The 27,925-nt window shown below is 31.3% G+C and overlaps 2 protein-coding genes and 1 long non-coding RNA gene across 18 annotated transcripts in view; all 3 read left to right on the forward strand.

Moving 5' to 3' along the window:
- LOC107490623 (uncharacterized) overlaps window positions 1-1,132 on the forward strand; it is a 12,128-nt gene extending 10,996 nt beyond the window's left edge. The window contains exon 3 of the long non-coding RNA XR_008009468.1: window positions 970-1,132. This is a non-coding gene — a long non-coding RNA (uncharacterized LOC107490623). The remainder of the gene's footprint in view (window positions 1-969) is intronic.
- Window positions 1-27,925, forward strand: part of LOC107490619 (pentatricopeptide repeat-containing protein At1g62930, chloroplastic) — an 81,079-nt gene that overhangs the window by 26,913 nt on the left and 26,241 nt on the right. For 2 of the 16 annotated variants that reach the window (XM_052261930.1, XM_052261935.1), the window contains 6 exons: window positions 22,660-23,102; window positions 23,977-24,054; window positions 24,159-24,432; window positions 25,467-25,516; window positions 25,760-25,934; window positions 26,420-26,862. The exons of 2 other annotated variants lie outside the window; for them this stretch is intronic. In XM_052261930.1, the coding sequence (XP_052117890.1) occupies window positions 22,660-23,093 (434 nt within the window). In that variant the 3' untranslated portion in view covers window positions 23,094-23,102; window positions 23,977-24,054; window positions 24,159-24,432; ... (1 more) ...; window positions 25,760-25,934; window positions 26,420-26,862. Of the gene's footprint in view, window positions 1-3,486; window positions 3,565-3,667; window positions 4,422-10,274; window positions 10,296-10,931; window positions 12,020-12,715; window positions 13,129-13,562; window positions 13,905-14,008; window positions 14,114-14,210; window positions 15,085-21,490; window positions 23,103-23,976; window positions 24,055-24,158; window positions 24,433-25,466; window positions 25,517-25,759; window positions 25,935-26,419; window positions 26,863-27,925 lie in introns of those variants that run through there. 12 more of the 16 variants (XM_052261929.1, XM_052261936.1, XM_052261917.1 and 9 more) reach the window with 12 other exon arrangements.
- Window positions 5,936-7,451, forward strand: LOC107490625 (uncharacterized). Its single transcript, XM_016111419.3, has 4 exons — window positions 5,936-6,199; window positions 6,542-6,616; window positions 6,732-6,903; window positions 6,990-7,451. The coding sequence occupies exons 1-4, from the start codon at window positions 6,139-6,141 to the stop codon at window positions 7,051-7,053; spliced, it is 372 nt and encodes a 123-aa protein (XP_015966905.1). The 5' UTR covers window positions 5,936-6,138; the 3' UTR covers window positions 7,054-7,451.

Genomic DNA, 27,925 nt, shown 5'->3' on the forward strand with positions numbered 1-27,925 from the left:
CTTCTTTTTCTTTTATATTAAAAAAATTTATTAAATCCCATCAAAATTTTTTTAGATTATTCAACTTTTTATTTCTAATTTTTTTCTAATCAAACAATAAAAAATAATCAATTTTCTTTAATTACCTTTCCTCCCTTTTTCTTTGCTTCTATTTTCCTCTCAAACCAACACAGTAATGTGGAAAGCACTCTTCGACTCAACGCATTCCATTTTACCATACTCCTTTTGAGTTTTGATTGCAAGAATATTGTCATTGTTCTCATCCTCACCAATCAAATTAAGGTATGCTTTTCAATTCCCAAATTCTGTTCCCCACTCCGCTCTCCTTCTTTGCTTCCCTTCAACTTCATCCCTACACTCTCCCTCTCACTCCCAAGCTACATTATAAATGGACATAAACATAAGATCTTATCACAACATAATTCCCCTTTTTTTTTTTATTGAACCTCGTTGTGAGGGCCGTTTAGGGCTTTCTCTTAAAAGAATAACCTCCAACAAGCTCAATGCTACTCTCACAGTCTCACTCTCGAAGGTGGAAAGCACTCTTCGACTCAACGCATTCCATTTTAGTATACTCCTCCTGAGTTTTGATTGCAAGAAAAGAATGTTGTCATTGTTCTCATCCTCACCAATCAAATTAAGATATGCTTTTCAATTCCCAAATTCTGTTCCCCACTCCGCTCTCCGTCTTTGCTTCCCTTCAACTTAATCCCTACACACTCCCAATCACGTGATGAAGCCGTTGATTCCTTCACTCGCATGCTCTCTATGCGTCCTCCTCCATCCATCATCCAATTCACCAAGATTTTGGGATCTCTTGCCAAGACCAACCATTTCCCCACCGCCATTTCCCTTTTTCAGCAATTACAAGCCAGGGGAATAGCTCCCAACTTATTTACTTTGAGCGTCCTAATTAATTGTTGTTGCGGCATGAGTCGTATGACACTTGCTTTCTCTGCTTTCGCCAAGATTTTCAGGATGGGGATGCCGTAACGTTGACAACAATCCTGAAAGGCCTCTGTCTCTGTGGTAATGTTCAAAAAGCACTGCACTTTCATGCCACAGTGCTGACTTATGGATTTCACTTCGACCAAGTCACTTAAGGGATCTTGATCAACGAGCCAGTTCTTGTTTGGGCGTTATTATTTTGAATAAATTTTTTTTTATTTTTTAATGTATTTGACAAATTTTTAGTACTAAAAATAAAAATATTAAAAAAATAAAAAAAATATTTTTTGAGAAATTATTATTTATATTTTTTATAAAGATTTTTTTTAAAAAAAAAGATATTTTCATGTAATAAATAAATAAACATAAAATTATTTTTATTTTTTCATAATATTTTTTAAAAAAAAATTAAATTTTTTTTTTTAAAAACTCATCCAAACAAGCAAACAAGCAAACAAGCCTACGACCAGACACACATCAACTATTCAAGTGTTGAGAAAGATCCCACGGCATGGAATTATTCCTAATGTCGTAATGTACGGCGCAATTATTGATAGCCTGTGCAAGGTTGCCCTTGTAAGTGATGCTTTTCATTTATATTCTGAAATCCTTGCCGAGGGATTTCTCCCAATGTTATCACGTACAACACTCTAATTTATGGATTGTGCCTTGCTGGTCAACTCAAGGAAGCCGTTCTTTTGCTAGATGATATGATTCTCATAAACATTACTCCTGATGTTTATACTTATAATACTTTGATCGATGGGCTATGCAAGGAAGAAAGATCAAAGATGCTAAGAGTGTATTGGCTGTAATGGCAAAACGTGGTGTGAAACCAGATGTAGTTACTTATAACAGTCTAATGGATGGATATTGTCTGGTGAATCAGGTAAATAAGGCAAAACATGTATTCAACACAATGGCCGAGAGTAGAGCGTTTCCTAATGTTCGGAGTTATAATATCATGATTAATGGCTTTTGTAAGAGTAAAAAGATCGATGATGCCTTGAATCTCTTCGAAGCGATGCATCACAAGAACTTGGTTCCTGACAAGGTAACTTACAATACTCTAATTGATGGTTTGGGAAAATCAAGGAGAATCCTTTGTGCCTTGGAGCTTCTTGAAAAGATGCTTGATCGAGGTCAACCCGCTAATATAGTCACTTACAATTCCTTGTTGGATGCTTTGTTCAATATCAAACAACATGACAAGCACTTATGTTATTCAATCAATCAAATGAAAGAGAGTGGCATTGTTCCAGATATATATACATACACCATACTTATAGATGGCTTGTGCAAAAGTGGAAGACTTAAAAATGCAAAAGAGATATTTCAAGATCTTTCAATTAAAGGCTGTTCTCCAAATGTGAGGACTTACAATATTATGATCCATGGGCTCCGCAAAGAGGGATTGTTTGAAGAAGCATTGGCCCTGCTGTCGGAAATGGAAGACAATGGTTGCTTACCAGATGCTGTGACTTTTGAAACCCTTATTCTTTCTTTGTTTGAAAAAGATGAGAATGACATGGCAAAGAAACTTCTTCGGGAAATGATTGCTAGAGGCTTATTGAATGGATAAAAGAACGTAAGAACATCAACTCAAATTGAATTACATCTCTATTTTTCAATATGTATCATAGTTATGTAAATTCTGTATCTGTTGGGTCAGAGGACTTTGGCAATGTCATAGCATCAATTAATCTTGAACTTTCGAATTTTGCAATTCCTACAATCCTTTTAATTTCACTGCTTTATTGATTCTTTAGAGGATATTCCTAGTTATAGTTTACAGCTTTAGTGTTTAAGATCTCTTATATAGTAATTGTGTGTTCTTTACTGTTATTCTATGAGATCATATATTTATCATGCTACAATCTAATCAAAACTAAAAAGATTGAACATTTCGTGTTGTTGTTTGTTGTTTGTTCTCTGCTATTTTGCCGTGCAACTTATTTTTCCTTATCTTTGTAGGTGCCGTATATAAATCAAACTAATTCCTATGACTGTTTTATCATATAAGCAACCATGAACTGTTGTTTATTGGATTGTATCTTCCAGGAATTGTCGTAAAAGGAAATTTAAGTACCTGTTAAGGATTTATTCTTAAGCTATATGGTTTTTCACTTCCATCGTAAAATTAAACCTACCTTCTAAAATGCATGCCCCCTTTTTTCTTCATCCTGAGCAACATCGAATTAAGTTTGTACATTATTAAGTACTTTTTCAGAGGATGTTTTCCTCTTAATTCTTAGATAAATTACCTCGTTATTTCTTGTCTGGATCCTGTGTAGACATTATTCCATTATCTCTGATTCTCTGATTATTAGCATTTTAAAAAAAACTCTTACTGGCTTGGAGTTTCATGGTGTGTTGTTGTGACGGAGGTGTTAAAAGTGAAACAATACAGAACTCTTTAAATTGAATTTGATTTTATTTGGTGAATTTCTTTGCATTTATTTATTATATTGATTAATGTTGTTCTGGAAGGATTACTTTTAATGACTCTGAAGTCTGAACTTTATATTTGCTATGAAGAGGAGGTTTGTACAGACTAATTCATCTGCCAAACAATCAATTAGATGAGCGAAGGCAGTTGAGATGGCCCTCGATACTGTAAGATTCTGTTTTCTTTTATTGCGATGTAGTTTCATTAAGCAAATTATTGCCATAATCAGTGAAACTCAGTTGACGTGACATATATCTCTTGAATATACAGGCCCGATGAATAAACCATTTGCACAACTGCACTCCAGTGATTGTACACCGTGATTTGAATACTAGTTCTATGTGCCAAGAAAATGTCGATTGAATACTGAATAGGGTTTGAGAGAATGAGAAGGAAGAAAACACAGTGAGAAAGAAAAGAGGATTTGAAGAGAAAGACAAGAAATTTATGATCTGCATTACTAGTGAGCTTATCACTAATCGGTGCTTATGTATAGAGAAGGGTAGCTTGCTGTGCAAGCTAGTACAAAAGGCACAACAGTCCGTTCATAGACTGTGGGGAGGATTTCATAGACTGTGTTCCTCTCTAACCTGAATCATCTGGCATAGGGAAAAATAAGTTGGAATTTTTTTACATATAAGTGTTGTTCTTTGGCTTCCTTGTCTCGTCGTTCTTCTCATTGGTTTTGCCACCCTTTTAAGGCATTCATAATTTTATGATTATAACAAGTGGTGATTGGATATCCAGGTGCGATGTTTATACTTGGGAGTCATGTTATGGGAGCTCTCTACTTTGCAACAGCCCTGGGGTGGAATGAATCGGATGCAAGTTGTGGGTGCTGTCGGTTTCCAGCATTGTTGCCTTGTCATTACAGATGATATGGACCCTGCTGTCACTGTACTCTTCAATCATTTTATCCGTATTCTAAGATATTAGAACTCTTGCTTATAGCATTCTGAAAACCACTTGTTCTATCGGATATGAATAATCACATGAAAGGAAATACACATTTGATCTTGCCAAGGTACAGTTTTGTTTCAATATAACCATTTTTTTAATAAAAAATCCTTATAAAGTGCAAGCCAGTTTTAAGAAACCTCTGTAATGACGATTCGTTTTCTCTTAAAGATTTTTATGCATGATAGGGACTTGATTACACAATTTTTAAACCAGAAGACTTGGTCGAAAACTAGGGACTTGACGAGTTGTATAGTATTTTTGCTCATTCAGTCCTATAAGGCTGTGATTCTTTTCAGTCTTGACCCTTTCCTTTCTTTTTTTTTTTAATTTCTTTCTTCCCATTTACTTTTAAATTTTTTTCAGTGGAGTCATTATCAGTTTGTACCATTTGTTTGTGTACACAATTCTTTGTAATTTTGCTGTAATCAATTCTAAATTTTAATGTGCATAAATTATGAAATGTTGCAGTTGTAGCTTGAATGGAAAAAAAAATTGATAGTGCGTGGAAATTATTTGGTGCTGTAAATGCAAATTGGATAAGCTTTTTATTCTTTTTTTGTTTTTCATTTTTTTATTTGGATGGGTTTAAGTATAATGTCTAAGGTTTGGTTTGGTAAAATTTTTTGAAAAACTGTTTTTCATTTAAAAGCACAAATTTTTTATTTTGCATTTGGTATATAAGAAACATTATGTATTTGTACTTACAAATTTTAAAAAATAGAAGTGTTTTTAAAAGCATTTAAGATGAAATCTTTTAAAAATAATTTTACATATTAAAATTAAAAAATCTAATATAATCTTATACATTAATGGATATCTAAATATAATTTTTTTATTAACGTATATTATAGTATTTTTAAATTTTAAAAATTATTTTACCAAATGCTATTATTACTTGTATTTATTGAAAATTAGTTTTAATTTAATTTATTAAGTATAAATGTTATCATTTTTAAAATGTTATCTTTTAAAAACTAATTTCTATAAATTACTTTTAAAAAGTAAAAATTTTACTAAACAAAACCTAAATTCTTCACCTTTCTTGCTAAAAGAATAATATTGTTTATATTTTTATCAAACTCGTAAATATAATGTCTTTTAGTTTAAATTTGATGGAAAAAAAAAAGTATAAAAGTGCTTTAGTATTTTATTATATACATATATTTAATACGTGGTGTTATATTTATAAAAATAATATGAATAGTTATTTAAGATATAAAATAATTTATATTTTCTGTATATTAAATTAAATACTTTTTATCTTTTAAAATGATTTTTTTAGCGGATCAAACATAAATTTTTGTTAGTTTAGTCAACATTTCTTTTTCTTTTAGAAAAGTAATTGAGAAGCCAATTCAAATAGATTAATTGTAGTAACAAAGAGAAAAGAGTAAATACTCAAATTAATTCCTAAAAGATTATTCGATCTTCAAATTGATCACCAAAAGATAAATTTTTCTTAATCAAAATTGTCTCCAAAAAATTTAAAAATAATCACGTTAGTCTTTCCATCTATTATTTGACAAACCACATTAACATTTACTTACCTGGGCGTTAGTGTCCCATGTCAACAAAAGCTTCAAAGGAGTCGTTTTCTTCGGTCACCCTTTTCAACCATTTTTCATGACGGTCTATTCCATCCTTCTTCTCAAAACAGAATATCTCTCTAATCCAATTCTTCATCTTTGGTTCTCACCTCCAGCAGAAAAGGATGTTTGGCTTTGTGACGTTTATTGATCCACAAACTGTTAAAACCATTTTAGACAAAGGGAATTCCCATTATGTTAGTGAGTCTCGGGTGCTTGTTAAACCTTACCGGGAGAAGTCAAAGATTATTGAAAGGTACTTCCTTGTTTCCTTCGATTAATTTACATTTTCAGCTTGGAATTGAATGCTTAAACTCTGGATTTAAGCTTGAAATGTGGGTACAATTGCACTTGACATTAGAAAGGGTTCTTGTTATAATTTGATTGTTTCTTGGTATAATTGTATCAATATCTGATTATCTTAAGGTTAATTTAGAGAAATTTACATATGATAATAGTATATATTAATTAATTTACTTTCGTCCTTTGTATATGAATGAAATTTAGTAATTTAATTTTATCCTGTGATCATGCTAGTTATATTGACAGATACCTCTTTTTCAAGAAATTTTTCATATCAACTTTAATTTGGTTGCAGGAAGTATGCTGATAGAATTCAGCACTCTGTGTTACTCACCTCACCACATAGACATAGATTTTGAAATGAACTCAAGTGAGTATCATATTATCTTGTTTGGAATCTATATTACTTGTCCTGTTCATAAGACTTGTTCTGTGATCATTCTCTCGTTAGTCACTAAAATGACCATTTTCAATTTTTTTTGTAGTTCCAAGAAGTTGTGGGGATGTTAGATCTCTTAGGAGACAACTGATGGAAGAGCAGGAGCAAGCGCTAGAACTAATAGAAATGCAAAGGAGACGCGTTGCAGTTTGCCCAAAATTCTCTGTCTATTTCACTCCATTTTTGCTTCTCCACAAATGGAATGAGAACTTCAGAAGGTATGTAGTAGTAATATGAATTGCATTTATTTATTATGAAAACATTCTTTGTATCATTCTTTATAAGGCTACTTTACATTTTTCAGATCATTTCAATTTCAACTTTCATCTTCAAGAATCTTTCAAAAACACACACAGAAAGAAATATAGAGTTTAAATAGCTCAAGGCTAAAGGCATCAACTTTCTTTTAATACACTATACAGCACCAAGTAGCTTTGAAATTTAGTCAAAGTCTCTGGCTTTTAAGGTGAAGATAGTAGCAGGAGGATTATAAATTATTAGCAGGACTATATATTATATTATGCATGGTTTTCAACCATATTGTATCCTTGTCTAGACTCTGGCCAACTAGACGCTGCCCATGATGCAGTTCAACAACTTTGGCATTTAACGAGAATAAGGGATTAGGGTTTATTCTCTTTAGGACTAATTTGACAAAAATTTCTAAATATATCTTGTCATCAGCTATTCTGCACCAACCTGTCATGCTGATATGACACACTAATGGCTACACAAGAAGATTTAACGTTGTTACTGACGGAATGAACTGAGGGGAGACGGAAGGACTAACGTGACCATTTGTAAATATTTTGGGAATAATTCTGATTAATTTTATCTTTCGAGAACCAATTTGAAGATTGGATAATTTTTCAGGACCAATTTAAATATTTATTCAAAGAGAAAATATATCTTTTTAATTTGCTTTTTTTAATTAATGTTATAAAATAGACTTACATTAAATTATCTTTATATAAAATTAATAGTTAAAATTTATTAAATAATAATTTAGTTAAATTTATTAAATTATTTAATAATTTTTAAATATTATTTTTATATAAAAATATTTACATGTAATTTATTGTCTATAAAATATAATTTTTATCGGTGTTTTTTAAGTGAAATAAAAGAAGTAAAGAAAATGTGATATTATAATAAACGGCTATTTCTATGCTAATGAAACTTTTTTTTTTCTTCACATGATGAACTGAGGTAGCATACTCTAGAGCAGATACATCTACTTAGTCTTGAAAAGCTTTTCTGCTTTAGAGCAGATACATCTACTTAGTCTTGAAAAGCTTTTCTGCTTTATTACAGAAGTTTTGTTTCCTCTATAGGATAAATAATTAGTGAAGTTTTTCTGCGGATGGGTCTCGAGACCCTGTTTGTGTGTTTTTTTAATTTTATTGATTGTTGTTACTATATTTTTTCTCTGCTTCTTGTGAGATTATTTTGGAATGATGTATATTAGAATCTCTTTGGGGGTTTATTTATCAGGACTCAGATTTGGCCTTCTGCAGGTTTTCCATTGTATGTCCAAGACTCCAAATAGTAGTAGCTATTAAGTTTAGTTTGGTAAACAGTTTAATTAATTTTTTTTTTAAAAAATAACTTAAATAATAAATGATTATATCAAAAGTAACTTATAAATAAATTATTTTATGTTTAGATTTTTAATTTTAAAAGTGTTTATTTTATAAAAATCTGATAAAAAGTAATAGTATTATGAGAAAAGTCATTTTTTAAAACTTTTCTATAAGCTCTTAAATAACTTCTTAAAAAGCTACATTTTGATTTTGAAAATTACACTAGATATTAATACTACCGCTTTTCATAAGTTAAAAGCTCAAAAAAATTATTTTTGAAGCTTCCCAAGTCCTTAATGTTTAGAAATACATTTTACCCAAAGAAAAAAAAAACATGTTTAGAAATACATGTTGTTGAATGAAAGTTTAATTATTCTGTTGGTCCCTATAGTTTTGCGAAATTGTCAATTAGGTTTCTATATTTTTTTTCCTTTTAATTGGACCCTGCACCAATTTTTTTCTTAATTGAATTCCTACACTTTTTTTTCTTTTATTTGAGTTTCTGCACCAATTTTTTTTAGTTGGGTTTCTATACAATTAAGTCAATTACTATTAAGAGAGACCTAATTAAAAAAAAATTGGTGCAGGAACTCAATTAAAAAGAAAAAAAAATATAAGAACCTAATTAAAAATTTTGTGAAACTGGACCAACAAAATAATTAAACCTTGAATGAATTCACTTTAAAAAAATTTATTGAAATTAACAGACCTAAAGAGCTGTCATTGTTTCTTGGTAAAAAATTATTATTTAGCGTTCCTAAATCCTAATTTTAATGATAATAACTGATAGCTATGGGGTGCAATATTTTCTTAGGTGACATTTTTTTATTTATTCCATTCAATCTTTTCCCAATGATAAGTTGATTTGTCAATATTGTTTAATAATTTTTTTAATATAAATAAACAATTATCAAGAAGCAGAAACAAAAATTAACTCTGATTAATTGTTAAAGCATAAATATTGTCTAAGTATAAATTTCCTAATATATTCTTTCCTAGCATAATATTAAATATTTTTGGTTTTTCACTTCACTCGAAAAAATATATAGCAGAGTTGGACAAAATTTTATAAACTGGTGTATATTAAGTGTATCAGTAAAATTATGGTAAGTGTGATGCTAACCACTTCAAACATACTAATTCAGCCTCTTTTAACTTTATACTATTCAACAAATTTTCTAAACCATAAACAGTAAAATTATCTGTCGATATTATACTTCTCTAAAGGTAATATGATTAAAATTTTCACTTAGATCATCTCTTTTTTTATTAAAAAATACTATTTGTTTTAAAAGTAAATATTTTAAAATTATTAAAAAAAATTTAAATAAAATTAAATTACATAGTTGATTCCTATACTTTAAATGAAATTACAAATTAGTTCCTACTTCAATGAGAGTCTTTGATTTTTCCAAAATGACGTCATGTTTCTGACACTACTACCATTAATTTCAAAAACGACTTCACACGCCGTGTCCAAATCCTCCACGGACCCGAGTGGTTCTGGTGCTAATAAAGCGAGACGCTATGGAGTTTGGTTTGCGAGGGCGAGAGGGTTAGGATGGTCCCTAACAAGATCCGGATGGCGAAGGGCGGAGAGGCGTTGGCAGACGTTATGGGAAGGGAAGAGGATGAGGAGCTTCCTGCATTTTAAAACGGTGCGTTTGAGGATGAAGGCAATGATGGTGTTGGAGCGGTGGAGGAAAAGACGTTGATGGATCGTGAGTTCTTGGATTGGTATGTGCTTATGGGTGGGATTCATAGGCGTACTATGAGGGATTTGATTAGTAAGATTGAGTTGTTAGAGAGAAGGATTTTGTTGATGATGAGGAAAAGATTTTAATTATTGATAATTTAAATATAATTGGGATGAGTTGAATTGAGTTCATTCATGATAATAGTGCACATTATCGTGGTAGTTTGTATAATTGACGTTAATTTTGGTTTTTATTGTATGTTAATGAATTTGGTCATTAGCAATGAATTCGGCATTGTTGTTGTTAAAGTTGTATTATTGTTAAAGAAGAAGAACAAAAACGCTGAAAAAAGGAGGAGAAAATAAAGAGAAAAGAGAAAGAAGAGGACATTATGATAAATGTGCGTTTTTTTATAGTAAATATTATTGGGACTTAATTACAAAATTATATTTTATACAAAGATTTAATTATAAACTTTTAAAGTGTAAGAATTAATTTATAATTTTAATAAAAATATAAAAGTTAATGGTACAATTTAACTTTTAAATAACAATTAATAAAAATTTAATTATAAATTTTTATCTAATATAAAAATTTAATTATAATTTTTAAAATTTTAAAAGTTAATTAAAAATTTGATCAAATTATAAAAACTAACAAAAATAAAAAAAATTTATTGTTATTGTGGTTGTTGTCGTTGTTTGGTGGATCAGCTTTTTTTCTCGAGCATAATGAAACCATTACTCCCCCAAGCCTTGTAATTTATACGTCCAATTCATAAAATTGATAAAAAAAAAAAAAATCAATAGAACCCAAGTAAAAGGGGACTGGAGTCTGGAGACCTTTCATTAGTATGGGGGGTGTTGGAAACAGAGGACTATTTCCACAGAGTTAGCAAATCCAATTCATAAAATTGATAAAAGCAAAAAAAAAAAAAAAAGAAGAAAAAATCAATAGAACCCAAGTAAAACGGGACTGGAGTCTGGAAACCTTTCATTAGTATGGGGAGTGTTGGAAACAGAGGACTATTTCCGCAGAGTTAGCAAACTCAAACTTAGACAACATCGAAAGTGCGAATCACTAAAATGTTGTCATCCTCAACCTCAACGATCACTTTCATTTTTAGGTATTCTCTTCTCCATATCCCTAATTTTGTTTCCTTCCCTTCCTCTTCATCCCTTCACTCTCATTCTGAGCCGCCATCCCTTCGCCAAGTTGATGAAGCTGTTGATTCCTTCACTCGCATGCTCTCTATGCGTCGCCCTCCGTCCATCATCCAATTCACCAAGATTTTGGGATCTCTTGCCAAGACCAACCATTTTCCTACCACCATTTCCCTTTTTTAGCAATTGCAAACCAGAGGAATCGCTCCCGACTTATTTACTTTGAGCATCGTAATCAATTGTTGTTTCGGCATGGGTAGTATGACGCTTGCTTTCTCTGTACTGGCCAAAATTTTCAGGATGGGTTTTCAACCTGATGCGGTAACTATGACAACAATCCTGAAAGGTCTCTGTCTCTGCGGTAGTGTTGAAAAAGCAGTGCGCTTTCATGACAGAGTGCTGGCTCATGGATTTCACTTCGACCAAGTCACTTATGGGACCTTAATCAATGGGCTCTGTAAGACCGGACACACATCAGCTGCTATTCAAGTGTTGAGAAAGATCCCACGGTATGGCATTGTTCTTAATGTCTTCATGTACAGCGCAATTATTGATAGCCTCTGTAAGGATACACTTGTAAGTCAGGCTTTTCATTTATTCTCTGAAATGCTTGCTAAGGGAATTTCTCCTAATGTTATCACGTACAGTTCTCTCATTTTTGGATTGTGTCTTGAGGGTCAATATAAGGAAGCCATTGATTTGTTAAGTGATATGGGGCTTAGAAACATTACTCCAAATGTTCGTACCTATAGTATTTTGATCGATGGGCTATGCAAGGAAGGAAAGATCAAAGATGCTAAGAGTGTATTGGCTGTAATGGCAAAACATGGTGTGAAACCAGATGTGGTTACTTATAACAGCTTAATGGACGGATATTGTTTGGTTAATCAGGTAAATAAGGCAAAATATATATTCAACACAATGGCCCAAATTAGAGTGTCACCCAATGTTCGAAGTTACAGTATCATGATTAATGGCTTCTGCAAAAGTAAAATGGTCGATGAAGCCTTGAATCTCTTTGAAGAAATGCGTCGTAAGTACTTGGTTCCAAACACGGTAACTTACAACACTCTTATTGATGGCTTGAGCAAATCAAAGAGAATCTCTTGTGCTTTGGAGCTACTTGTCAAGATGCACGAAAGAGGTCCACCCGCTAACATAGTCACTTACAATTCCTTGTTGGATGGGATGTTCAATATCAAACAAGTTGACAAGGCACTTATGTTATTCAAGCAAATGAAAGAGAATGGCATTGATCCAGATATATGCACGTACAATGTACTTATTGATGGCCTATGCAAAGGTGGAAGACTTATAGATGCAAAAGAGATTTTTCAAGATCTTTCCTTTAAAGGCTATCGTCCAAATGTGAGGACATACAATATTATTATCAATGGGCTCTGCAAAGAGGGCTTGTTTGAAGAAGCATTGGCACTCTTGTTAAAAATGGAAGGCAATGGTTGCTTACCAGATGCTGTGACTTTTGAAACTGTTATCCGTGCTTTGTTTGAAAAAAATGAGAATGACATGGCTGAGAAACTTCTTCGGGAAATGGTTGCTAGAAGCTTATTGAATTGATAAAAGAAGGTAAGATACATCAACTCAAATTGAAATTACATCTCATTGTTGCTGAATATGTATCATAGTTTTGTAAATTCTGTGTCTGTTGGGTCAGAGGACTTTGGCAATGCCATGACATCAATATAATTCTGTTATTCTGTTGTGCAACTTATTTTTCCGTAACTTTGTAGGGACCAAATATATATATATCAAACTAATTCCTATGACTGTTTTATCATAAGCAACCATTAGCTATTGTTTATTTGATTGAATCCTCTGGGAATTGTTGTAAAAGCAAATTTAAGTAGGTAATAAGGATTTATTCTCAGGCTATATAGTTTTCACTTCCATCTTAAAAATAAACCCACCTTCAAAAATGCATGTCCCCTTTTCTCATCAACCTAAGCAACATCGAGTCAAGGTTAATATGGTTCATTTATCTCAAAATTTTTGGCCATTTTCTTAAATAATGCTACTCAGTTGTATTGCTTGGAAATTGCTTCTGTTGAAAATATGTACATTATGAAGTAATTTTTCGGTGAATGTTTTTCTGTTAATTCTTAGATAAATTACCTCGTTATTTCTTGTGTAGACATTATTCTATTGTCTCTGTTTATTAGCATTTTGAAAAAAGTTACTAGCTTCGAGTTTTGTTTTGTGGTGTTTCAGAGGAGAATGTTAAAACTTAAAAGTGAAACAATATAGAATTCTTTGGAATTGCAGTTGATTTTATTTGGTAAATCTATTTGCATAATTATTGCATTTATTTATTTATTATTTATTTTCAATTAGATGTTGGACTATGATATAGCTTTATTGCTGAATATTTCATATTATGAAACTGCTTTTGATCTTGTACTGGTGGTTGACTTAGGTTGAGGCTTGACATGGCTTTCATCCTTGTTTTTCTTCTCAAAGGTAGAATTTCATTTCATGAAAATTAAGATTTGGGTCCACGATGGACCACTTACAAGACTAAAAGAGAGATTTCCCAACGAAACTTATCTAAATCAGGAAACAACATTGAAAGGGAAGGAAAGAGTAAAGTGAAAACTTCTTCTTCAGACATTTCTCATCTTCTTTGCATTCCTCAGTCAAGCAAGCATGCTTGGAATTCTGATTCACTCCTTCTGACTCGTTCAAGGACACAAGCCTTATCGAACTCTTCACCGGCAAACATGAATCTGTTGCGAGCCTTCCATATCTCCCACATCAGGTTTGCAGCTTCTCTCTATTTCTTCACGCCATTTCTGCTTCTTTTCAATTTCTCAGTTAACTCCATCCACCGTTGCCATACTTCTTGGTCCATTTGACTTCCAGGGACTCCAATTTCGGATCTGAGCCAAGTGGACCATGACTGACCACAGCTAATTATGCAGTGTTGGACTGTTTCTTCCATCGCGACACACCTTCGACAGGTTGGGGGTATTGTTCTGATTCTTCCATGGAGTTGTTGGTTCACTGGCAATCCCTTGTGCATTACTTTCCAGAGGAAGATTCTTATTTTCGGTTGCACTTTCAGGTCCCAAATAGAAGTCTAGAGCTTCTTCTGCTGGCAGTGGAGTGGCATCAGCTCGAGTGGAGGGTGGTAGAACTAGTGTGCCAGTAAATATCCTGAAGCCACGGTGTAGCAACCCTTTTTCTCCCTTGGCCAGGTAACTGAATCATCCCCTTCCCCAATTTCAGTTTGTAAAATATTCTGTGCAATATCTGTACTGAATTGTTCTGCAATGAGCTGTTGGTTCCATTGCTTGTTTTCGTTTAGGAGTTGATTAACCCAAATTAGTTGCGAGTTAGTAGGAATTAACATCTGAGTATATAATGCTTGTTGATTTTTGATCCAAGAGTCCTCCATTTACATATGGGTAAATACCAATCTACCATGTTATATGTATAAATTTAACTGGCTTTTGGCCCCTTCGGAATCAATTATGAGACACTAGAGTTCTTCTAAACTAATTTGGTTTCTAGTTGAACCCTTACTCACTAGATTTTAAACTTCAAAAATCACTTCATCTCAAACGGATGAAATATTGCTGTTGCTATAAGCTTTGCAAAGCCAATCTTTGCATTATAATTTGGTTCTTCATTTATATACTTCCATTCTAACTTTGTGTGGTGCGTGCTGCATAAAACAGTTTTAGACTTAAGCAAACAGTACTCCAAACATTTGATACTGCAAAGGGAATAATTTTGCTTTATGGTGAGAGTATATGATATGCAATGTGTTTTGGATATTGCAATTTGCAAGTTCATCAAGAACAAGATGGCTGTGTCATCAAGAGTTGTTTGAGACTCTACAGGAAGGGAAAATTTTAATATAGTTAACCAATTCTTTGTTCATTTTCACTGACATACAAAATGGGAGCTCAAGTTGAATAGTAACTTTTAATTTTTTTTTTTTTTTTTCAGTTTTCGTTATGCAATCTACAATGCAGTTCTTTTCAGGTTTTACCATTTGTAGGCATAGGTAATTTAACTTTTGTTATGTCATTAAAAAGTTGCGATTCTACCTTGGAGCAGAAGAAAAAATGGTTAACTATATTAAAACTTTTGGTGCTGGTAATTGTTGGCGCTATAAATTGTGACCGCTAGTATATTTTATATGTAGTATTTATTATGAAATGTAAATATAAAATTTACTAATATTATATGATAATTTTTTTGTGTCAATATTATATGATAATTTATTATTTATTGTTAATTTTCTAGTATTAGTTATATGATAATTTTTTTGTGTCAATATTATATGATAATTTATTATTTATTGTTAATTTTCTAGTATTAGTTCCTGCAAGATATCATAGGTTAAGTTTCACCTAATCAATTTATAAGAAGTTATTATATTGTACATGTAACTAATTTTTATATTATTGAATTTGATTTATATTGTTTATTATTGTCTTATATATTATTGAATTTGAATTAAATTAATAATAATGTCATGTGACTTCAGATATAGTCTAGTTAATACAATATATTTAGAAAGTAGAAACAGATATTACAGTAAAAGACATGAATGATTAATATATTTCTAGTCATGAGAACACGATACTCAAGTGTTTTTCTTCTCTACCACCTCAATACATCAAATCTATTAAAATCTTTGGTTACATCATCTTCTAAATACCTATCTATCTCATTCTTATTGAGTTTACCTGGCTTAATTTTCTATGTTTGCTTCCATTTTCTCAAAGGATCTTTAATCATATCGCTATCATTTTCACTTATTTTTAAACTAAAATTTGGTTCAATATCTGAAGAAAAATTTGCATTTTGAGTGTTTGCTAATTTTGCCTCCAAATACTAATTTTCCCCGCACATATCCTTCAAATTCCTAATTTTCGATCATCATTCTATCATAATTTCTCTCCAAATAAATTTTTTTTACCACCATCATTCAACGATGGTGAACACTTTCGGGACTCCAATAATAGTACTACACCTCCAGCATCTTCGGACTTTTTTTGTTCTTCTCAAATTTAATACTCATGCTTTACTTTAAAATTTGAGTGAACTATCAATCTGATCGCTATCCATTTCTTAAAATGATAATGCGATCCCTTAAAAAAAATACGATCCACTTCAGTCCTTATTCTTTATTTCGTGAGACAATGCGGTTTCTTCTTGAATTCTGAACGGAAAATATTGATGTGTCAGATTTAAAAATAGACAAAGATTTAATTGTTTTTAAATTTAAATTGGTTAGAGATTTATTTGTCTTTATGTTTTAAATGGTATTTTTTTAAATTATTTTTTTATTGTATTAGTGTAATAAAAAAGGACATAAAAAATTCTTTTCGAAATCTTTCTTCTAGGGAGCTGTACATACCCCATAGTAAGTTACAGTGTTACACTTTAGTTAGCCATTATTCCTTGTACATAATAAATACGGCTAGATAATTATTTTCCTTTTTAAGTGTTGATGCTTTCAAATCTCATACGCATATGTAAATACAAATCAAATATATGCGTACAATTATCAGGGATTTAGTTTTTCTTTCAAAAAAAACTAATTCTTCATTAGTCAGAGAATACCCGCACAAATAATTATTTTATGTTATATTTCATTTAGTATTAGTAGCCTACTCCTAATGTATTTTAGGCAAAAATATCAAATAAAATTATTAATTTAGTTTAGAGAAATAAAAAATCAAAGTTGTTATTACTCAAAAAAAATTATTATATATCAAATAATATGTTTATTAGTTTTTAATTTGTTGTGAAAATTATCTAGATTATAATACTAATAGTATATCATAGGATTATTATTATTATTAATATATTAACCGTATTTTAATTATTTTAATATTTATTATTTATATATTAAAATTATATTTGAGAATTATTTATTTAGTTTCATAATAAATAATATTTTTAAATTTGAATAATTTATTAATTAGTTTGTATTTATTATACCATATATTTAATAATTTATTGAAAAAGAATATTAATATAATGAATAAAAAATTAATTTGAAAAAGATATCGTTTAAAAAATATGGACAAATAAACTCCTAACAAATTTAAATTTAGAGACAATTAGGTCCTTGTTCACTTTTGAACCTGACACGTTATCATTTTTTGTTTAGAATTGACGGAAAAATAATTATAAGGACCGCGTTGTGTCACTAAATAAAGAACAGGAACCGAAGTGGATTATTTTTTTGAGAGATGGCGTTGTCGTTTTGAAAAACGGACATGACCAGATTGATAATTCACTCTTAAAATTATTTGTTTGGTAAATTTTTATTTCAAAAGTCAATTACATCAGTTTTTGTCAACGTGACTTACTCAGCCATCATAATCTATACATGTTATGTAATTTTTGTCATTATAGTACAAATTCTATATTATTATTTCTATCGTATTTGTTATATATATAAGGGTATTTAAATAATTTTTTTTTATAAAAAAGTCACATTCACGTAGAGCAGAAATTTCAATTTCTGTCTCCCGATTCTATTTATTTGGCGGGGTGAATCCTCATCTCCGTAAAAATTTTACGTGCGGATACCTGTTAGCCTTCAGTCACAGATAATCCCAGCAAATATTTACGGATGCAACTTTTTTTGGTCGAATATACAACTGTATAACGATTTAACTAGTTAGATTGTTATAGAATTCATGTTTAAGGATACTATCTTCTTCCAATTCTGCAGAATCTATTCTGCTTTCTTTGTCTCAAAAAATGTTAATATATTGAAGATACTATAATATGGCAAAATGATCAAAGAATTAAAAAATCATTGAATTGCTCTATGATAGCTCTAAGTATATGTGTTTTGGTTGCAATTGATAACGTGAAATCTCATAATATATTCTCATCGAAGCAAGCAAGCCCCCATCCCAATAATAATAATAATAATAATAAAATTTCAGCATCAAATAAACAAAGATTCATATATATGAATTTTGTTGGACTATTAATCTAAAATAGAGTAGCAGCCAACAAAATAAAAAAACTTGCAACACCAAATCGAATGAGCCTTGTTGCACTTGATAACAACTAATGAATATCTAATTATAAATTTTTATTTAATATAAGAATTTAATTATAAGTTGATTTGTCAATATTGTTTGATAGCTTTTTTAATATAAATAAACAATTATCAAGAGGCATAAACAAAAATTAACTCTAATTAATTGTTAGGGTATGAATATTGTCTAAGTATAAAATTTTTAGTATATTATTTTTTAGTATAATATTAAATATTTTTGGTCTTCCACTTTACCCGAAAAAATATATAGAATTGAATAAAATTTTACAAATAGGTATATATTAAGTGTACCAACAAAATTTTGGCAAGTGTGATGCTAACCACTTCAAACACACTAATTCGACCTATTTTAATATTATATTACTCAACAAATTCTCTAAATCATAAACCTTAAAATTATCTATGGACACTATACTTTTCTAAGAGTAACATGTCCTTTTATTGTTATTATTATTATATTTAATTATTGTATTAGTATTTGTAATTTCATCAAATTTTTACTTTAAATTAATTTAAAAGTTTATAATTAAATTCATATACTAGATTAAAATTTTTAATGAGATCATCTCTATTTTTTTGGTTAAAAAATACTATTTATTTTAAAAATAAATATTTTAGAATTATTATATTTTTTTAAATAATGACTAATAAAAATTTAATTATAAATTTTTATTTAATATAAAAATTTAATTATAATTTTTTAAATTCTAAAGACTTAATTAAAAATTTAATTTAATTATAAAGACTAACAAAATAATTAATTTATTATTATTATTATTATTATTATTTGATGGGTCACCTTTTTTCTCGAACAGGATGATTGATGAAATGAAACCATTACTCCCCTAAGCCTTATAATTTATTTGGTATCTAGGTCCAATTCATAAAGTTGATAAGGAAAAACTACTAAAAATACCTATGAAGTTTACGAAAGTACTCATAAACTAAGAAAATTAATGATGTACTTATAGAAGATGAATTCTGTATGACAAAAATATCCAAATTCTAATTTTTTGTTTATTTTTTTAATAAAATTTCTAAACTATTTTCACCCTCAACTTCAACTCACTTTTTTAATCTTTCATAACTCAACATGCACCTTTAAAACTTGCCATGGAATCCAAAACTACTCCTACAACAGATGAAAGAGAAATTCTTCGCATACAAGCGATTAATGCTTGTAAGCCTTACAAGTCTAATTAAAACTAACGCTCAAAACGCGCTTCGAACCGTTCTTCTTCCTCTTCGTCTTCTCCTTCTTCTTTTCTTTCTTTTCTTGCCTTCTCTTTCTCTTTTTTCTTTTTGCTGCACGTTCTTCTTCCTCTTACTCTTCTCCTCCTTTTCTTTCGTTTCTGCACGTTCTTCTTCCTCGTCTTCCTCTTCTTCTTCTTCATTTACGTGCTCTTCTCTCTGTTTTCTTGTTTTTTTTCGATTTTTCATGGTAAAATCTTTTTTGAAGAAGAAAAAGCAGCAGAAGATGAGGAGAAGAAAGAGAAAGAGTTCTGAATTATGCATAAGATGTACTTCAACAAATTTTGGGTGTATTTTCTTAAATCCTTTGGGTGTAGTTTTGTAATCTTTTGGGTGTATTTCTGTAATCTTTTGAGTGTATTCCTATAATCGTTTGGGTGAATTTCTGTAACCGTTTGGGTGTATTTCTGTAATCCTTTAGGTGTATTTTTGTAATCATTTGGGTGTATTTCTGTAATCGTTTGGGTGTATTCTGAAGTTCTTTCAAAAGGATTACAGAAATACACCAAATGATTACAGAAATACACCCAAATAATTTAAGAAATACACCAAAAATTCGTTGCATAATTCAGAACTCTTTCTCTTTCTCCTCCTCATCTTCTTCTGCTTCTTCTTCTTCAAAACGATTTCAAAGCTTGATTTCAGAAATCATAAAAATCGAAGAAAAAAAACGAAGAAGAAGAAGAAGAAGAGGAAGAGGAAGAGGAAGAGAAAGAGGAAGAGGAAAAACTTGATTTCAGAAACCATGAAAATCGAAAAAAAATGAAGAAGAAGAAGAAGAAGAAGAGGAAGAGGAAGAGGAACCGTTTATAATACAATGTAGCGCTTTGAAAACAGGAAACGGATGAATAACGCATTAAAAGGCCCGTTAGCAACTTGTAAGACTTGTAAGTCAAAAAGACTTGTATGTGTAGCAGGCCTCCAGATGAAATGAACCTTTTATGATGGAAATTTTAGATAATAACGCAACAGAGGATTGCAGTACCGAGATTAACAAAAGAATCAATCAATACCGATGAAGAATTAGAGAAAGAATCATAAAGGAACAGTTTTTAATCGTTTCATTTGTTTTTTTCCTTTTTTTCTTAATTTGAGGGCTTTCTTTGTGTGAAGGGATTGGCGAAAAAAATAGAAAAAAGCTCACCATACTAAATTTATTTGTTAGGAATCGGTCGAAGTCCTCTACCACTACCATCACTATTGATTTTGGCCTGGTCTATTATAGGAGTAGTTTTAGACTCCATGACAAAGGTTTTAAAGGTACAAGTTGGGTTATGGAAGGTTGAAAAAGTGAGTTAAAGTTGAGAGTGAGGGTAGTTTAAAAATTTTATTAAAAAATTAACAAAAAAATTAGGATTTAGATATTTTTGTCATACAAAACAAAACCCATCTTTTATGAATACATCATTAATTTCTTTAGTTTATAGGTACTTTTGTTAGCGTTTGTAAATTTTATGGATATTTTTGGTAGTTTTTCACGGGCGTGGAATTTGGAGACCTCCAATTATTATGTCATTAGGATTAAATCGGTGACAGGGAGGGGGAGGGGGTACGCTATGTTTGGTTGGAAGGAAAGAAATAGAGAAAAAAGAAATAAAAAGGAAAGAAAGGAAAGGAAAGAAATTGAATGGATTTTTATTTTATTTAGATGTGTTTGGATGAAAGAAAAATAAAAAAGAAAGAAATGGTATAAAAACACAATTTTACCCTTATATTATAAAATATATTGAAAAAAGTAAATGAATAATATTAGAAGTAGAGAGATAAATAGTTTTCTCTTCATTTTCAGAGAAAAAAATTGGTGAGTCCCACCAATATTTTTCCATTCATTTTTCTTCCTCTCCCATTTCTCTCCTCAACCAAACAAAAAAAAATAACTATTTTCCTTCCAATTTCTTTTCCTTCCTTTTTTTTCCTCCCATTTTCACCTCAAACAAACACACGCACTATTTCCGCAGGGTTAGCAAACTCCCTCAAACTTAGACAACAGCGAAAGTGCGAATCACTAAAATGTTGTCATCCTCAACCTCAAGGTTCACTTTCATTTTTAGGTATTCTCTTCTCCAAATCCCTAATTTTGTTTCCTTCCCTTCCTCTTCATCCCTTCACTCTCATTCTACTCGCCAAGTTGATGAAGCTGTTCATTCCTTCACTCGCATGCTCTCTATGCGTCGCCCTCCATCCATCATCCAATTCACCAAGATTTTGGGATCTCTTGCCAAGACCAACCATTTCCCCACCGCCATTTCCCTTTTTCAGCAATTGCAAGCCAGAGGAATCGCTCCCTACTTATTTACTTTGAGCATCGTAATTAATTGTTGTTGCGGCATGGGTCGTGTGACGCTTGCTTTCTCTGTATTGGCCAAGATTTTCAGAATGGATTATCAACCTAATACGGTAACATTGACAACAATCCTGAAAGGTCTCTGTCTCTGTGGTAGTGTTGAAAAAGCAGTGCGCTTTCATGACAGAGTGCTGGCTCATGGATTTCACTTCGACCAAGTCACTTATGGGACGTTGATCAATGGGCTCTGTAAGACCGGACACACATCATCTGCTATTCAAGTGCTGAGAAAGATCCCACAGTATGGGATTGCTCCTGATGTCTTCATGTACAGCGCAATTATTGATAGCCTCTGCAAGGATACACTTGTAAGTCAGGCTTTTCATTTATTTTCTGAAATGCTTGCTAAGGGAGTTTCTCCTAATGTTATCACATGCAATTCTCTCATTTTTGGATTGTGTCTTGAGGGTCAATATAAGGAAGCCATTGATTTGTTAAGTGATATGGTGCTTAGAAACATTACTCCTGATGTTTATACCTATAGTATTTTGATCGATGGGCTATGCAAGGAAGGAAAGATCAAAGATGCTAAGAGTGTATTGGCTGTAATGGCAAAACGTGGTGTGAAACCAAATGTAGTTACTTATACCAGCTTAATGGATGGATATTGTTTGGTTAATCAGGTAAATAAGGCAAAATATATATTCAACACAATGGCCCAAATTAGAGTGTTACCCAATGTTCAAAGTTACAGTATCATGATTAATGGCTTCTGCAAAAGTAAAATGGTCGATAAAGCCTTGAATCTCTTTGAAGAAATGCGTCGCAAGAACTTGGTTCCAAACACGGTAACTTACAGCACACTTATTGATGGCTTGAGCAAATCAAAGAGAATCTCTTGTGCTTTGGAGCTTCTTGTCAAGATGCACGAAAGAGGTCCACCCGCTAATGTAGTCACTTACAATTCCTTGTTGGATGGGATGTTCAATATCAAACAAGTTGACAAGGCACTTATGTTATTCAAGCAAATGAAAGAGAATGGCATTGATCCAGATATATGCACGTACAATGTACTTATTGATGGCCTATGCAAAGGTGGAAGACTTGTAGTTGCAAAAGAGATTTTTAAAGATCTTTCTGTGAAAGGCTACCCTCCAAATGTGAGGACATACACTATTATGATCAATGGGCTCTGCAGAGAGGGCTTGTTTGAAGAAGCATTGGCCCTGCTGTCGGAAATGGAACACAATGGTTGCTTACCAAATGCTGTGACTTTTGAAACTGTTATTCGTGCTTTGTTTGAAAAAGATGAGAATGACATGGCAGAGAAACTTCTTCGGGAAATGGTTGCTAGAGGCTTATTGAATTGATAAAAGAAGGTAAGATACATCAACTGGAATTGAAATTACATCTCATTGTTGCTGAATATGTATCATAGTTTTGTAAATTCTGTGTCTGTTGGGTCAGAGGACTTTGGCAATGTCATAACATTAATTAATTTTGCACTTTCGATTTTTGCAATTGCTATCATCCTTTTTCATTCCACTACATTATTGATGTTTTAGATGATATTCCTAGTTATAGCTTACAGATTTAGTGTTTAAGATCTCTTTATAGCAATAGAGTGTTCTTTACTGTTATTCTATGAGATCATATATTTATCATGCTACAAACTAAGCAAAACTAAAAAGATTGAACATTTTGTGTTGTTGTTTGTTGTTTGTTCTCTGCTATTTTGCCCTGCAACTTATTTTTCCTAATCTTTGTAGGTACCGTATATAAATCAAGCTAATTCCTATGACTGTTTTATCATATAAGCAACCATGAACTATTGTTTGTTGGATTGGATCCTCCAGGAATTGTCGTAAAAGGAAATTTAAGTACCTGTTAAGGATTTATTTAAGTACCTGCTGAAAATATGTACATTATGAAGTACTTTTCCAGAGGATGTTTTTCTCTTAATTCTTAGATGAATTACCTCATTATTTCTTGTCTAAGATCCTGTGTAGACATTATTCCATTTTCTTTGACTCTCTGATTGTTAGCATTTTAAAAAAACTCTTACTGACTTGGAGTTCCATTGTGTGTTGTTGTGACGGAGGTGTTACAAGTGAAACAATACAGAACTCTTTGAAATTGAATTTGATTTTATTTGCTGGATTTCTTTGCATTTATTTATTATTTTGATTAATGTTGTTCTGGAAGGATTACTTTTAATGACTCTGAAGTCTGAACTTTATATTTGCTATGCAGAGGAAGTTTGTACAGACTAATTCATCTGCCAAACAATCAATTAGATGAGCAAAGGCAGTTGAGATGGCCCTCGATACTGTAAGATTCTGTTTTATTTTATTGCGATGTAGTTTCATTAAGCAAATTATTGCCATAATCAGTGAAACTCAGTTGACGTGACATATATCTCTTCGAATCTACAGGCCCGAGGAATAAACCATTTGCACAACTGCACTCCAGTGATTGTACACCGTGATTTGAAGTCACTAAATCTTCTTGTTGATAAAAATTGGGTTGTGAAGGTGTCAACTAATTGTCATGATTGAATTTTCTTGATAGCATGCTGAATGCTACCCGTAGATATGGTTTAATTGCTTTTTTTCACCCTTTCTTTTTTCTTTCGTATAGTTATGTGATTTTGGATTATCAAGAATGAAGCACAGTACATTCCTTTCTTCCAGATCAACTGCAGGAACAGTAAGCTGTCATAATCCTCATTTCTAAGCTCAAATACTGTGTCATACCCTCTGCCTTCTGAATTATTCGTTTTTTCATGTTCTTGTTCTACAATTTGCTGCATATTTTTTATGTTCGTTGTGCTTTATATTCTTCTGAAGATATACAAACACACACAAATGGAGGCATTTGCTATTATCTTTTAACAAAAAATTTGGAAAACCAGGAGATTCTTGCCGTTTAAAAATTCATTATGTTTGGCATGCTATATTAATCTTTTTGTGATGATGAATACCTATCTTTAGACCGGGCTTATTTTATGTTCAATTTATAATACAATTACTAGTTCTACGTGCCAAGAAAATGTTGATTGAATAGGGTTTGAGAGAATGAGAGAAGGAAGAAAACAGAGAGTGAGAAAGAAAAGAAGATTTGAAGAGAAAGACAAGAAATTTATGATCTGCATTACTAGTGAGCTTATCACTAATCTGTGCTTATGTATAGAGAAGAGTAGCTTGCTGTGCAAGCTAGTACAAAAGGCACAGCAGCCCGTTCATTCTTAAGTTAGTTATGATAGCTGTAACTAACAGCTCTCCTACGTAGCTGGCACTGTTCTAACAGCCAACAGTTCTCTCATAACTAATTCTTGTAACTCTTCTCTAGACTTTACCAACTCACTCTACTACGATGAATGGTCTTTGGTAACAAATGAGCAAATCTTCCTTAATTTTGTTGAGGCCTAGAGTTATTGTTTGGTAAGAGTTTCTGCCTTTCTGGACAAAAAATATAAAGACAGGAGAGATAGAGATAATTGGGCAAATTTTGTCTTAGGGAAGAGAAACTTTGTGCATTTCGCTGTCTCCTTTTTTCAAATAGGTCTGTGTCCTCTGATAATTGCCAAATGGGGCGTTAGTGTAACTACATGCTTTTCATCTCTACCTCAAACTCCTCTCTTTCGTATGCGTGATCAGTTTCGATATTCTGCACGTATTTAGTCTTGCTGCTAAGCGTTTGTTTGGCATTGCAATATATTCATTTTTTATGACATGTTGTAGGCCGAGTGGATGGTGCCTGAAGTGTTAAGAAATGAACCTTCAAATGAAAAGTAAGCTCAGTTATCATTGGTTTTCATCATTAAATTTTTCTTTATTTTGCTTGTGGAGGAGGATTTCATAGTCTGTGTTCCTCTCTAACCTAAATCATCTGGCATAGGGAAAAATAAGTTGGAATTTTTATTATATATAACTTGTTCTTTGCTTCCTTGTCTCGTCGTTCTTCTCATTGGTTTGCCACACTTTTAAAGCATCCATAATTTTATGATTATAACAAGTGGTGATTGGATATCCAGGTGCGATGTTTATACTTTGGAGTCATATTATGGGATCTCTCTACTTTGCAACAGCCCTGGGGTGGAATGAATCGATGCAAGTTGTGGGTGCTGTCAGTTTCCAGCATCGTTGCCTTGTCATTCCAGATGATATGGACCCCGCTATCACGGATATTATCAAGCAATGCTGGCAGACGTGAGTGTACTCTTCAATCATTTTATCCTTATTCTAAGATATCAGAACTCTTGCTTATAGCATTCTGAAAACGGCTTGTTCTATCAAATATGAAATCACATGAAAGGGAATACACATTTGATGTTGCCAAGGTAGTTTTGTTTCAATATAACCATTTTTTAAATAAAAAATCCTTATAAAGTGCAAGCCAGTTTCAACAAGCCCCTGTGATTACGACTAGTTTTCTCTAAGATTTTTATGCATGATAGGGACTTGATTACACAATTTTTAAACTAGAAGACTTGGTTGAAAAATATTTGTACTGTATATGGACTTAATTGAAAACTTCTAGACTATAGGGATTTGTCGAAAATATTTCGCATATTCAGGTATGCCCTTGCAAATGTTTAAGCTTTAGGAACCTTTATAATACTTAACCTACAATCATGGTTGGGGTGACTATATGATACTCTTTTGTATGGGGTGACTATATGATATTCTTTCAGTCTTTTGTATGGTAGAGATCCAAAGTTGAGAACTACAGAAATAATGGCGGCGCTGAAGCCGTTGCACAAGCCGATCATTGGTTCTCAATCTGAAGTGCCGAAACCATGAGAAGGCTCAGTCATAAGAGTTGGTGCAGACTCAGCTAACCATATCTTTTTCCATTTTTGCTGATAAAGAAAATGATGGGAAGACGAGTTGTATAGTATTTTTGCTCATTCAGTCCTGTGATTCTTTTCAGTCTTGTCCCTTTCCTTTCCTTTTTTTTTTATTTCTTTCTTCCCATTTACTTGTAACTTTTTTTTTGGCAGTGGAGTCATTATCAGTTTGTACCATTTGTTTGTGTACACAATTCTTTGTAATTTTGCTGTAATCAATTCTAAATTTTGATATGCATAAATTATGAGATGTTGCAGTTGTAGCTTGAATGGAAGAAAAATTGATAGTGTGTGGAAATTGTTTGGTGCTGTAAATGCAAATTGGATAAGCTCTTTATTTTTTTTTTCATTTTTTAATTTGGATGGGGCCAAGTCTAAGGCTTGGTCTGGTAAAAATTTTTAAATTTTTTTTTTATTGAAAAACACAATTTTTTATTTTGTATTTGGTAAATAAAAAAATCATCTACAAAGTTATAAATTTTAAAAGATAGGAGTGTTTTTAAAAGCATAAGATAGAAGTTTTTAAAAATAATTTTGCTTATTAAAATTACAAACTTAATATAATTTCATTAATTAAATGATATCTAAATATAATTTTTATATTAATGTATATTATTGTATTTTTAAATTTTAAAAGTTAAATAATAAGAATAGAAATTTAAAAAATTATATAATTAATTAAAGATATAAAATAATTTATATTTTTATATATTAAAATTAAATGTTTTTAATCTTTTAAAATGATTTTTTTAGCGGATCAAACATAAATTTTCTTTAGTCTAGTCAACATTTCTTTTTCTTAAAAAAGTGATTGAGAAGCTAATTCAAACTCATTAATTATAGTAACAAAAAGTAAATATATCTTTTCAATTTGTTTTTTTTAATTAATATTATAAAATAGACTTGCATAAAATTATTTTTATATGAAATTAATAGTTAAAAATTATTAGATGATAATTTAGTTAAATTTATTAAGTTATTTAATTCCTTTTAAATACTATTTTCATATAAAAATATTTGTATGTAAATTTTTGTCTATAAAATATGATTTTTATCAACATTTGTTTTTTGGCCTTATACAACACACACTAACTCACACACCTATCTCTTCTATTACTCTATTAGCATGGTTCTATACTTGTTTATGAAGATTTGAACCTGGTATAACTCCAAGTGAGATAAATAAAATTGCCATCTAACCTAGACCTTAGCTGCTTTTTAAGTGAAATAAAAGAAGTAAAAAGAATGTGATATAATAAAAGGCCATTGTTATGTTAATGAAACTTTTTTTTTCCTTCACATGATGAGTTGAGGTAGCATACTCTAGAACAGACACATTTACCTAATCTT

The sequence above is a fragment of the Arachis duranensis genome, chromosome 5 (assembly GCF_000817695.3).
Source record: "Arachis duranensis cultivar V14167 chromosome 5, aradu.V14167.gnm2.J7QH, whole genome shotgun sequence".
In the NCBI taxonomy this organism is placed as follows: domain Eukaryota; kingdom Viridiplantae; phylum Streptophyta; class Magnoliopsida; order Fabales; family Fabaceae; genus Arachis; species Arachis duranensis.

Excerpts from the sequence above, each read along its gene's own strand:
- LOC107490625 (XM_016111419.3), top strand. The coding sequence starts at position 6,139 with ATGTTAGTGAGTCTCGGGTGCTTGTTAAACCTTACCGGGAGAAGTCAA. Across the intron at positions 6,617-6,731 it reads AGATTTTGAAATGAACTCAA|TTCCAAGAAGTTGTGGGGAT; the intron begins GTGAGTATCATA and ends TTTTTTTTGTAG. Across the intron at positions 6,904-6,989 it reads TGGAATGAGAACTTCAGAAG|ATCATTTCAATTTCAACTTT; the intron begins GTATGTAGTAGT and ends TACATTTTTCAG.